The 13,699-nt window shown below is 40.4% G+C and overlaps 1 protein-coding gene across 2 annotated transcripts in view; it reads left to right on the top strand.

Annotated features, from left to right (window-relative positions):
• zgc:85932 (uncharacterized protein LOC405875 homolog) overlaps positions 1 to 13,699 on the top strand; it is a 70,867-nt gene that overhangs the window by 29,856 nt on the left and 27,312 nt on the right. For both annotated transcript variants that reach the window (XM_057839717.1, XM_057839718.1), the window contains 4 exons: positions 440 to 648; positions 783 to 828; positions 908 to 982; positions 1,062 to 1,122. In XM_057839717.1, coding sequence (XP_057695700.1) covers positions 440 to 648; positions 783 to 828; positions 908 to 982; positions 1,062 to 1,122 — 391 coding nt within the window. The remainder of the gene's footprint in view (positions 1 to 439; positions 649 to 782; positions 829 to 907; positions 983 to 1,061; positions 1,123 to 13,699) is intronic.

Raw genomic sequence — 13,699 nt, 5'->3', positions numbered from 1 at the left:
CTCCATTTTTAATTGCCTTTATTAGTAATAATATAAATCACTAAATCTTGCTAAATACTGTAAATATCAGTCACTCACTCTGATGGTCTAATTTATGGTATAAATAAAGAGCCTTCCAAACGAACTGAAGGAGCCTTCTTACATGACCAGAGAAACGTCTTCTGAGTTGTTGAACCGTTGTCATTGATTCAATGCTGTGAGAATGAAATCAGACTTCTCGAGCACTCATACCCTCGCCCACACATTCACACTTTAACAGCTGTCCCACAGAACCATGTTACTTATTTCAGTTCAGCATTAGAATTTTAACCTCACAGATACACTAATCCTGTTTTCCTCTGTGAGCAGTGAAACAGAGTCTAGATTTTAGTATATACAGTTACTAAAGCTGTTTCCTAAGTATCACTACATTTCCTGACAGTCGTTTTGGCACCTACAGGCCCCTCAGGAGAGCACACACCTTCCCCCTGAGCAATTGAGCAAACATCCCCCGGTGATGAGCAGTAGCTACTACTCATCTCGGCGAGAGGTGGTTCTGCGGGGCCATCTCCCACCGGGTCGCTACGTGGTCATCCCGTCCACCGCTGAGCCCAATCAACAGGGTGCCTTCCTGCTGCGTGTGCTTACTGAGCGAGGCCACACTGCTACGTGAGAACCTGACAGATCATTTCTTTAGATTAACATTTACACACCCTGCATTAAATCACTGTACAACATTGGCTGCTACATCGGTAGACAGTTGAATGTGGCTCAGTACAGTAAGGTATGTTATGTGTTTCCAGGCCAGCTCAACACCCTGCGACACGAGATCTGACTTCAATAACAGCAGTAACTGATTCCCTTTCTGGACATTCATATTCATTTTCAACAAATATAACCTAAAAACAATCTTGATGGCTCCCAACAGCCTCATTATCCCCACCAGGAAGCTCTCCCGTCGCTTAAAGCCATGATGCAGCTCTTCAAGAAGCACTGCAACAAGGTCTGGAAAGCCGCTATCACTTAAAAGTCATTGAATAATTCTATATTTTGAAACAATTTTGTAAATACTGTGTCAACAGAGAGGATTCTGCAAACCACATCATCTTCACAGCCTGCTTACAGAGGCCATCCAAGGAGGAGGTTAGTAGAAGGATTTTGACTGTTGTAGCTTTTACAGATATTATGCAAATTAGATCCTTAACAGGAGAAGTACCATTTTTTTACATACAGTGGTACTTCAAGACACAACAGGGTTCCCGCAGGGTCTTAAAAAGTCTTGAAAAACTATTGAATTTTCATATCTGGGTCTTAAATTTGATGATGTATGTAACTTCTCCGTGTCTTAGTTCTGCTCTAAAATGTCATTTTGATTAAATAACATAGCCTAAATAAATAAATGGGGCGGAGGAGCCAATCATTGAGAACGCAACGCAGCCCCAGGTCAAAATCCTATCCCGTGTGAATCCTGTGTCACGATGGGAGTCCTGACAAATTGTCATGCTCTACACCAGTGCTTTTCAACCTTTTCTGAGTCACAGCACGTTTTTACATTGGAAAAAAATCTCGTGGCACACCACAAACCAAAAATCTTCCAAAATTACTTTCTGTATAATACAGGGGTCGCGTTAACCGAATATTTTCCATCGTTGACCGATTTTTTAAAACGGTGACGGAAAAAACTGAAGTCCATCCGTCATTTTGACCGGTTGCAATTCACACCCCAGACCACAGGGTGGCGAGTGAGCATATTAATTAGCTATTGTCTCTCTTGATGCATGACGTCGTTGGCCTTACTCTGAAAAATGGAAAGGCAACTGAGTGTCCGAAGTTTCTTCAAAAAGCCCCAAAACGACGATGGTGTTGATAAAAGAGGTGAAAAAACAGGGACTGTACAAGCGGGCACGCAATTCAAGTCCATGCGCACCAGGAGGAAAGTGTGAGACTACGTTCAGGCCACAGCAGGTGAACTATTAATTTCATTGTTCCATATGCTACATATGGTAGGCTACCTAACTACTGGGGCCACAGTCAGCTGTTTTTGTCACTGCGGAGAAAAAGTTACATAGTCATCTGCTTGATGTGTGATGGCACGGTGTGGATTCTCTGTTAAGCTTGTTCGGACAGAATATTAATTTTAAATGAATGAAAACTAAATACTATTGAATATGTTGAAGCGGTATGCAATGTTAAGAGTCTTGTTAGCTGTAGGCGCACTATCCTAGACCCCTCACTATCCACTCGTGGGGGCCTGCGCTTGTCAGTGACGTTCCTTATTCTCGCTAGATGATTATACAACTTTAACATTTGTTAATAATACGCTCTGTGTGTAGTATCATCCATCGCTTTTCCTTTTTAAATGGGCACTTATAAGCGAACGCAAGAAGTAACAACGGGAACATTTTTAAACAGGCAGTTCACGGGAGAGCATTTCGACTCTTCGGCCAATCATATAGCGAGAGCGAGTGGATAGTGAGGGGACCGCGCGCGGCTCTTAAAGGCTCAAACACACCAGCAACGTGAACGTCGCGTCAACGATCTCGCCGCGATTACGCTTCGAAACGCGGCCGTTAAAGTCAATCAGCCAATGCACACCAGTCGCAGTGCGTCCGCGTGTTAGACGTGTCCCAGAAGCGCTAAACGCGACGCACGCGAAAAAAACAGCAGTTTGTTTTTTGACGCGAGACGCAGCCCCCCTGCGTCAATACTACTAGGTAGGATCGGGCAGGCCGGAAGTCACTCGTGTAAAAATACGGTGGATCCGGTCGATTTTCAAAATAATATGCAACCGTAACTTCCTATATAAATATAATAAACTGAAATGAGCTAAAACACCTGCAATTAATACGAATAATACACAAATCCTGCTACACAATAAAATTAATTCCTGCGTGGTGCTTTAACTTGAGAAAAAACCATCAATAAAGCTTAGAAAAATGTTCATAAGAAAAAAAATGTTAAAATCTTTGTCATTGGGATTGCTTTTCGCTTTAGCATGACTTCTTTTTTCTTCTTTCAAAAAGAAAGCTCGCCAATACGCGGGGTCTGAAAGGCAAAGTGTTGTTGTTTTATTACCTTTAAATACCCGCTATTCTCGAGCGATCTTGCAATCCTCGCGTGAACAGATCGAGCCGCTCCACAGCCGCGCTGCTCGTGAAACGCGTCCTATGGAAATTGACGCCGAGCGTCACTGGTGCGTAATCGCGGCGAGATCGTTGACGTGACGTTCACGTTGCTGGTGTGTTTGAACCTTAAGTGTCTCTGTCACGTGACTGTCGTAGCCGGGAACGCGCTCTGCCAAATGGACACACAAGTACGGAAGGTGAATTACGCCAAACAAAGGGTCACCACAATGTCATTATCATCATTTTAAAAATTTAACTGACAGGTAAAAATAGATTATGACCGGATTTTTATTACCCTGTCAGTCAAAATGACAGACAACGAAAAAGTCTAGCGCAACCTCTGGTATAATATATTTATTTATAAAATAGTTTCTAAATATTTATACTTACTCAGTGTGAAACTTGAGCCTTTTTAGATAAACCCAAAGCTGATATCTGGGCGGCAATCTTCATCAACAGCTCTCAGTCTCTGTTTTTATTTTTTATAGCAGTTAAGCTTGAAAAGATCAGAATTATCAAACAGGGCGACTTCAGCAATGTCTTAAACCGCATCAGGGCCTAGCAGCTCGCTGACAATAGCTTTGCAGGCAGGTAGTATTAAGGTCTCTGCCACAATGTGGGACTTTGGATTTAGCAACAAGTTCAGCAACAAGGATTTAGGGGCTTTCTCATTTACTTTTGCAGCTTTTCTCAAAAACGTTGCCTGTTTCTCTTTGTTTTCACAAAGGCGAACAAAATAGTCCATCGACTTGTTATGAAGCGAAGGGTGTTTCATTTGGGGATGACGTTTAGGATAGTTGCTCGTGTCGCGTTCAAGAACTGCTCAGATTTCGAGCCGTCAGTCACGTTGCTGCATTTGACAATGTGATGGAATAAAACACAGGGGGAGGATTGACAGTCGTCACATATGGATAAAATGGAAATGACACTTTCGTGAATATTGACTCTTGACGAGTCTAATCAAATGATGTACAGTAGACGTGCTAGGGTCCACATTGTCGCGGACAGCAAGGTCGCTGATGGCTAGAAATCCGAGCAGTTATTGAAGTTATTGAAGAGCAATACCTCGCTCATCTGCACACGACCGCAACTTTCTACCTCCTCCTGACTTCCTACTGCAACTCCGCCCGACGACGTAAAAAAAATTTAAATAAAAATGCGATATTGGATAATTTCACGCGGCACACCTGACCATCTCTCACGGCACAGTAGTGTGGCGTGGCACACAGGTTGAAAAACACTGCTCTACACTACACAGATTTTTTTTTACACCTAGCCATACATTTCATATTAGAGAGATGAAGAAATGTAAAATTAATGAAGCGTGATTTTGTAAACCAGGGGTCCCCTAACTACGGCCCGCCTCCACATTTGGTCTGGCCCCCTGAGCAATACAGGAGGGCATTTTGATTTTTTTTTTTTTTTTTTTCCCTCAATAGTGTTATTTATTTCCTGGCTTTTTTCTGTGAAGAACCCAGAGAGGGTTGTTTTGTTATTATCTATTTAATTACCTTGGTCTTTCTGAAAGAAAGAACAAGGTATTGTTATTGTGCAACTTTATTACCTTGGTCTTTCCAAGGGAAAGAACAAGGTTATGTTGTTGTACAACTTTATTGTACTTTTTTTTATTACCTTGGTCTTTCCAAGGGAAAGAACAAGGTATTATTGTTGTACAACTTTATTGTACTTCTTTATTTCTTTATTATTATTACCTTGGTCTTTCTGAAAGAAAGAACAAGGTTATGTTATTCTACAACTTTATTATTATTACCTTGGTCTTTCCAAAGGAAAGAACAAGGTTATGTTATTCTACAACTTTATTATTATTATTATGCAATGGTTTCTCCGCGTTTTTTCGGCGCGCCGCGCAGCCCGAACCATACCACCGATCGGCACCGTTCAAGTATCGACACGACCGGAATTTTCGCGCGACGATGGGAATTTTTCAAACGACCCCGAAAAATTTTTCGTTCGCCCGTAAACGGCGATTTTCCGATTTTTTACAACTTTTTCAAAACGCTACTTGTCCTACAATTTTTGACCAAATCACATAATTTGGACATCAAAAATTCCGGGACGGTGGGGGGCATAAAGATTGTATACAGAATTTGGAAAAAAATTACGGTTCTCCAGATATTTGCCAAAAACTATCCCATTCATTTCCAATGGGAAAAGTTCCCATTCACTTTCAATAGTATTTCCAATGGACTTTACATTGCATTGATGCCATTGACGGCCATGCATGTCGAATCTATTGATGCCAATGTACTTGGATTCATTTGACTATATGGATGTCGATGCCATTGACGGCCATGGACGTCCAAAATTTTTCCCATTCATTTTCAATGGGGAAAAAAACTAAATTTCCCCAAATCAACAGAAAATGACCAGATATTAATAGGACGTATACCCCAAACGTCCCCAACTCCATTGACGCTTATGGGGGGTGCTGCCATTGACGTCCATGGACGTCCAAAATTTTTCCCATTCATTTTCAATGGGGAAAAAACTACATTTCCCCAAATCATCAGAAAATGACCAGTTATCAATAGTACGTCTCCCCCAAACGTTCCGAACTCCATTGACGCTTATAGGGGGTGCTGCCATTGACGTCCATGGACGTCCAAAAATTTTCCCATTCATTTTCAATGGGGAAAAAACCAAATTTCCCCAAATCAACAGAAAATGACCAGATATTAATAGGACGTATACCCCAAACGTCCCCAATTCCATTTACGCTTATGGAGGGTGATGCCATTGACGTCCAGGGACGTCCAAACTTCGCATTCATTTCCAATGTCATTTCTTCATGTTTGTTCATTCTATTGATACCAATGTACTTGGATTCCATTGACGCTTATGTAAGTTGATACCATTGACGTCCATGGACGTCCAAAATTTTTCCCATTCATTTTCAATGGGAAATTTTTTTTTTTCCCCAAATCAACAAAAAATGACTGGATATCATTAGGACGTGTCCCCCAAATGTCCCCAATTGCATTGCCGCTTATGGATTTTGATGCCATTGACGTCCACAGACGTCCAAACTTCCCATTCATTTCCAATGTCATTTCTTCATGTTTGTTCATTCTATTGATGCCAATGTACTTGGATTCCATTGACACTTATGTAAGTTGATACCATTGACGTCCATGGACGTCCAAAATTTTTCCCATTCATTTTCAATGGGAATTTTTTTTTTTTCCCCAAATCAACAGAAAATGAATAGATATCAATAGGACGTTTCCCCCAAATGTTCCCAATTCCATTTTGGCTTATGGAGGGTGATGCCATTGACGTTCATGGACGTCCAAACTTCCCATTCATTTCCAATGGCATTTCTTCATGTTTGTTCATTCTATTGATGCCAATGTACTTGGATTCCATTGACGCCTATGTAAGTTGATACCATTGACGTCCATGGACGTCCAAAAATTTTCCCATTCATTTTCAATGGGAATTTTTTTTTTTCCCCCAAATCAACAGAAAATGACTAGATATCATTAGGACGTGTCCCCCAAATGTCCCCGATTGCATTGCCGCTGATGGAGGGTGATTCCATTGACGTCCATGGACGTCCAAACTTCCCATTCATTTCCAATAGCATTTCTTCATGTTTGTTCATTCTATTGATGCCAATGTAGTTGGATTCCATTGACGCTTATGTAAGTTGATACCATTGACGTCCATGGACGTCCAAAATTTTTCCCATTCATTTTCAATGGGATTTTTTTTTTTTCCCCAAATCAACAGAAAATGACTAGATATCAATAGGACGTGTCGCCCAAATGTCCCCGATTGCATTGCCTCTTATGGAGGGTGATGCCATTGACGTTCATGGACGTCCAAACTTCCCATTCATTTCCAAAGGCATTTCTTCATGTTTGTTCATTCTATTGATGCCAATGTACTTGGATTCCTTTGACGCTTATGTAATTGATACCATTGACGTCCATGGACGTCCAAAATTTTTCCCATTCATTTTCAATGGGAATTTTTTTTTCCCCCAAATCAACAGAAAATGACTAGATATCATTAGGACGTGTCCCCCAAATGTCCCCGATTGGATTGCCGCTTATGGAGGGTGATGCCATTGACGTCCATGGACGTCCAAACTTCCCATTCATTTCCAATGGCATTTCTTCATGTTTGTTCATTCTATTGATGCCAATGTACTTGGTATCCATTGACGCTTATGTAAGTTGATACCATTGACGTCCATGGACGTCCAAAATTTTTCCCATTCATTTTCAATGGGAATTTTTTTTTTTCCCCAAATCAACAAAAAATGACCAGATATCAATAGGACGTGTCCCCCAAATGTCCCCGATTGGATTGCTGCTTATGGAGGGTGATGCCATTGACGTCCATGGACGTCCAAACTTCCCATTAATTTCCAATGGCATTTCTTCATGTTTGTTCATTCTATTGATGCCAATGTACTTGGATTCCATTGACGCCTATGTAAATTGATACCATTGACGTCAATGGACGTCCAAAATTTTTCCCATTCATTTTCAATGGGATTTTTTTTTTTTCCCCAAATCAACAAAAAATGACCAGATATCAATAGGACGTGTCCCCCAAACTTCTCCAATTCCATTGACGCTTATGAAGGGTGCCGCCATTGACGGCCATGGACGTCCAATTCTCCCAATCTTTTCTAATGGCTTTTACTTTGTTTAGTGCCATTGACTGGCATTATGGTCCATTCTATTGATAGACCTGAGTGGGGCTAAGATTTGTATCTCCACAGAGGAAAGACCAAGGTGTAATTTCTCCCGAAATTGCAGTTTCTAGTTACCTTGGTCTTTCTGAAGGAAAGAACAAGGTTATGTTGTTGTACAACTTTATTGTACTTTTTTTTATTATTATTATAGGTCAATAATTACCTTGGTCTTTCCAAAGGAAAGAACAAGGTAATGTTATTGTACAACTTTATTGTTCTTATTATTATTATTCATCTTATTCTCCGCGTTTTTTTGAGCCAACGCACAGCCCAAACCGTAGCACCGATCGGCACCGTTGAAGTATCGGCACGACCGGATTTTTCGCGTGACGATGGGAATTTTTCAAACCGCCACGAAAAATTTTCCGTTCGCCCGTAAACGGCAATTTTCCGAAAAAATAAAAAAGTTTCAAAATGTATCTAGTCCTACAATTTTTGACCAAATCACATAATTTGGGCATCAAAAATTCCGGGACGGTGAGGGGCATAAAAGTTGTATACAGAATTTGGAAAAAAATTACGCTTCCTCGGAAATTTGCCAAAAACTATCCCATTCATTTCGAATGGGAAAAGTCCCATTCACTTCCAATGGGATTTCCAATGGAATTTACATTGCATTGATGCCATTGACGGCCATGCATGTCAAATCTACTGATGCCAATGTACTTGGATTCAATTGATTATATGGATGTCGATGCCATTGACTGCCATGGACGTCCAAAATTTTTCCCATTCATTTTCAATGGGGAAAAAACAAAATTACCCCAAATCAACAGAAAATGACCAGATATCAATAGGACGTGTCCCCCAAACTTCCCCAATTCCATTGACGCTTATGAAGAGTGCCGCCATTGACTTACATGGACGTCCAAAATTTTTCCCATTCATTTTCAATGGGGAAAAAACTACATTTCTCCAAATCAACAGAAAATGACCAGATATCAATAGGACGTATACCCCAAACGTCCCCAACTCCATTGACGCTTATGGGGGGTGCTGCCATTGACGTCCATGGACGTCCAAAATTTTACCCATTCATTTTCAATGGGAAATTTTTTTTTTTCCCCAAATCAACAGAAAATGACTAGATATCAATAGGACGTGTCCCCCAAATGTCCCCAATTGCATTGCTGCTTATGGAGGGTGATGCCATTGACATCCAGGGACGTCCAAACTTCCCATTAAATCCTAATGGCATTTCTTCATGTTTGTTCATTCTATTGATGCCAATGTACTTGGATTCCATTGACGCTTATGTAAGTTGATACCATTGACGTCCATGGACGTCCAAAATTTTACCCATTCATTTTCAATGGGAAATTTTTTTTTTTCCCCAAATCAACAGAAAATGACTAGATATCAATAGGACGTGTCCCCCAAATGTCCCCGATTGGATTGCCGCTTATGGAGGGTGATGCCATTGACGTCCATGGACGTCCAAACTTCCCATTCATTTCCAATGGCATTTCTTCATGTTTGTTCATTCTATTGATGCCAATGTACTTGGATTCCATTGACGCTTATGTAAGTTGATACCATTGACGTCCATGGACGTCCAAAATTTTTCCTATTCATTTTCAATGGGAATTTTTTTTTTTCCCCAAATCAACAGAAAATGACTAGATATCAATAGGACATGTCCCCCAAATGTCCCCGATTGCATTGCCGCTTATGGAGGGTGATGCCATTGACGTCCATGGACGTCCAAACTTCCCATTAATTTCCAATGGCATTTCTTCATGTTTGTTCATTCTATTGATGCCAATGTACTTGGATTCCATTGACGCTTATGTAAGTTGATACCATTGACGTCCATGGACGTCCAAAATTTTTCCCATTCATTTTCAATGGGAATTTTTTTTTTTTCCCCAAATCAACAGAAAATGACTAGATATCAATAGGACATGTCCCCCAAATGTCCCCGATTGCATTGCCGCTTATGTAAGTTGATACCATTGACGTCCATGGACGTCCAAAATTTTTCCCATTCATTTTCAATGGGAATTTTTTTTTTTTCCACAAATCAACAGAAAATGACTAGATATCAATAGGACGTGTCCCCCAAATGTCTCCGATTGCATTAACAATTATGAAGGGTGCCGCCATTGACGTCCATGGACGTCCAATTCTCCAGTTCATTTCTAATGGCTTTTTGTTTTGTGCCAATGACTGGCATTATCATCCATTCTATTGATAGACCTGAGTGGGGCTAAGATCTGTATCTCCACAGAGGAAAGACCAAGGTGTGTAATTTCTCCCGAAATTGCAGTTTCTAGTTGTTGACGTTTTTTTCGGCGCGCCGCACAGCCCGAACCGTACCTCCGATCGGTACCGTTCAAGTATCGGCACGACCGGAATTTTCGCGCAACGATGGGAATTTTTCAAACGGCCCCGAAAAATTTTCCGTTCGCCCGTAAACGGCAATTTTCCGAAAAAAAAAAAAAGTTTCAAAATGTATCTAGTCCTACAATTTTTGACCAAATCACATAATTTGGGCATCAAAAATTCCGGGACGGTGAGGGGCATAAAAGTTGTATACAGAATTTGGCAAAAATTTACGGTTCCCCGGAAATTTGCCAAAAACTTTCCTATTCATTTTGAATGGAAAAAAAACGCGCGCTTCACAGCCCGAACCGTTAGACCGATCGGCACCGTTCAAGTATCGGCACGACCGGAATTTTCGCGTGACACAGGAAACTTTACAAATGGCCCCGAAAATTTTTTCGTTCGTCCGTAAACGGAAATTTTCCGTGAAAAAAAAAAAAGTTTCAAAATGTATCTAGTCCTACAATTTTTGACCAAATCACATAATTTGGGCATCAAAAATTCCGGGACGGTGAGGGGCATAAAAGTTGTATACAGAATTTGGAAAAAATTTACGGTTCCCCGGATATTTGCCAAAAACTATCCCATTCATTTCTAATGGGAAAAGTTCCCATTCACTTTCAATAGGATTTCCAATGGACTTTACATTGCATTGCCATTGACGGCCATGCATGTCGAATCTATTGATGCCAATGTTCTTGGATTCAATTGACTATATGGATGTCGATGCCATTGACGGCCATGGACGTCCAAAATTTTTCCCATTCATTTTCAATGGGGAAAAAACTACATTTCCCCAAATCAACAGAAAATGACCAGATATCAATAGGACGTGTCCCCCAAACGTCCCCAACTCCATTGACGCTTATAGGGGGTGCTGCCATTGACTTACATGGACGTCCAAAATTTTTCCCATTCATTTTCAATGGGGAAAAAACTACATTTCTCCAAATCAACAGAAAATGACCAGATATCAATAAGACGTATACCCCAAACGTCCCCAACTCCATTGACGCTTATGGGGGGTGCTGCCATTGCCTTCCATGGACGTCCAAAATTTTACCCATTCATTTTCAATGGGAAATTTTTTTTCTTCCCCCAAATCAACAGAAAATGACTAGATATCAATAGGACGTGTCCCCCAAATGTCCCCAATTGCATTGCTGCTTATGGAGGGTGATGCCATTGACGTCCTGGGACGTTCAAACTTCCCATTCATTTCCAATGGCATTTCTTCATGTTTGTTCATTCTATTGATGCCAATGTACTTGGATTCCATTGACGCTTATGTAAGTTGATGCCATTGACGTCCATGGACGTCCAAAATTTTTCCCATTCATTTTCAATGGGAATTTTTTTTTTTTCCCCAAATCAACAGAAAATGACTAGATATCAATAGGACGTTTCCCCCAAATGTGCCCGATTGCATTGCTGCTTATGGAGGGTGATGCCATTGACGTTCATGGACGTCCAAACTTCCCATTCATTTCCAATGGCATTTCTTCATGTTTGTTCATTCTATTGATGCCAATGTACTTGGATTCCATTGACGCTTATGTAAGTTGATACCATTGACGTCCATGGACGTCCAAAATTTTTCCCATTCATTTTCAATGGGAAATTTTTTTTTTTCCCCAAATCAACAGAAAATGACTAGATATCATTAGGACGTGTCCCCCAAATGTCCCCGATTGCATTGCCGCTTATGGAGGGTGATGCCATTGACGTTCATGGACGTCCAAACTTCCCATTCATTTCCAATGGCATTTCTTCATGTTTGTTCATTTTATTGATGCCAATGTACTTGGATTCCATTGACGCTTATGTCAGTTGATACCATTGACGTCCATGGACGTCCAAAATTTTTCCCATTCATTTTCAATGGAAATATATTTTTTTTCCCCAAATCAACAGAAAATGAGTAGATATCATTAGGACGTGTCCCCCAAATGTCCCCGATTGCATTGCTGCTTATGGAGGGTGATGCCATTGACGTCCACGGACGTCCAAACTTCCCATTAATTTCCAATGGCATTTCTTCATGTTTTTTCATTCTATTGATGCCAATGTACTTGGATTCCATTGACGCTTATGTAAGTTGATACCATTGACGTCCATGGACGTCCAAAATTTTTCCCATTCATTTTCAATGGGATATTTTTTTTTTTTCCCAAATCAACAGAAAATGACTAGATATCATTAGGATGTGTCCCCCAACCTTCCCCGATTCCATTAACAATTATGAAAGGTGCCGCCATTGACGTCCATGGACGTCCAATTCTCCCATTCATTTCTAACGGCTTTTACTTTGTTTTTTGCCAATGACTGGCATTATGATCCATTCTATTGATAGACCTGAGTGGGGCTAAGATCTGTATCTCCACAGAGGAAAGACCAAGGTGTGTAATTTCTCCCGAAATTGCAGTTTCTAGTTACCTTGGTCTTTCCAAAGGAAAGAACAAGGTTATGTTATTCTACAACTTTATTATTATTACCTTGGTCTTTCCAAGGGAAAGAACAAGGTAATGCTGTTCTGCAACTTTATCGTACTTATTTTTATTATTATTATTACCTTGGTCTTTCCTATGGAAAGAACAAGGTATTGTTATTCTGCAACTTTATTCGCCTTATTACCTTGGTCTTTCCAAGGGAAAGAACAAGGTTATGTTGTTGTACAACTTTATTGTACTTCTTTATTTTTTATTACCTTGGTCTTTCTGAAAGAAAGAACAAGGTATTGTTATTGTGCAACTTTATTACCTTGGTCTTTCCTATGGAAAGAACAAGGTATTGTTATTCTGCAACTTTATTCGCCTTATTATTACCTTGGTCTTTCCAAGGGAAAGAACAAGGTTATGTTGTTGTACAACTTTATTGTACTTCTTTATTTATTATTACCTTGGTCTTTCTGAAAGAAAGAACAAGGTTATGTTATTCTACAACTTTATTATTACCTTGGTCTTTCCAAGGGAAAGAACAAGGTTATGTTGTTGTACAACTTTATTGTACTTCTTTATTATTATTCTTTATTATTATTATTATTCAATAATTGTTGACGTTTTTTTCGGCGCGCCGCGCAGCCCGAACCATAGCACCGATCGGCACCGTTCAAGTATCGGCACGACCGGAATTTTCGCGCGACGATGGGAATTTTTCAAACGGCCCCGAAAAATTTTCCGTTCGCCCGTAAACGGCAAATTTCCGAAAAAAAAAAAAAGTTTCAAAACGCTACTTGTCCTACAATTTTTGACCAAATCACATAATTTGGGTATCAAAAATTCCGGGACGGTGAGGGGCATAAAAGTTGTATACAGAATTTGACAAAAATTTACGGTTCCCCGGAAATTTGCCAAAAACTTTCCTATTCATTTTGAATGGAAAAAAAACGTGCGCTTCACAGCCCGAACCATAGCACCGATCGCCATCGTTCAAGTTTTGGCATGACCGGAATTTTCGTGCGACGCAGGGTCTTTTTCAAACGGCCCCGAAAAATTTTCCGTTTGCCCGTAAACGGCAATTTTCCGTAAAAAAAACAAAAGTT

This window comes from Corythoichthys intestinalis, chromosome 6 (genome assembly GCF_030265065.1).
Source record: "Corythoichthys intestinalis isolate RoL2023-P3 chromosome 6, ASM3026506v1, whole genome shotgun sequence".
NCBI classification, from domain to species: domain Eukaryota; kingdom Metazoa; phylum Chordata; class Actinopteri; order Syngnathiformes; family Syngnathidae; genus Corythoichthys; species Corythoichthys intestinalis.
Note: the sequence above shows the minus strand (reverse complement) of the source record. Positions and strands in the feature narration are given on the sequence as shown.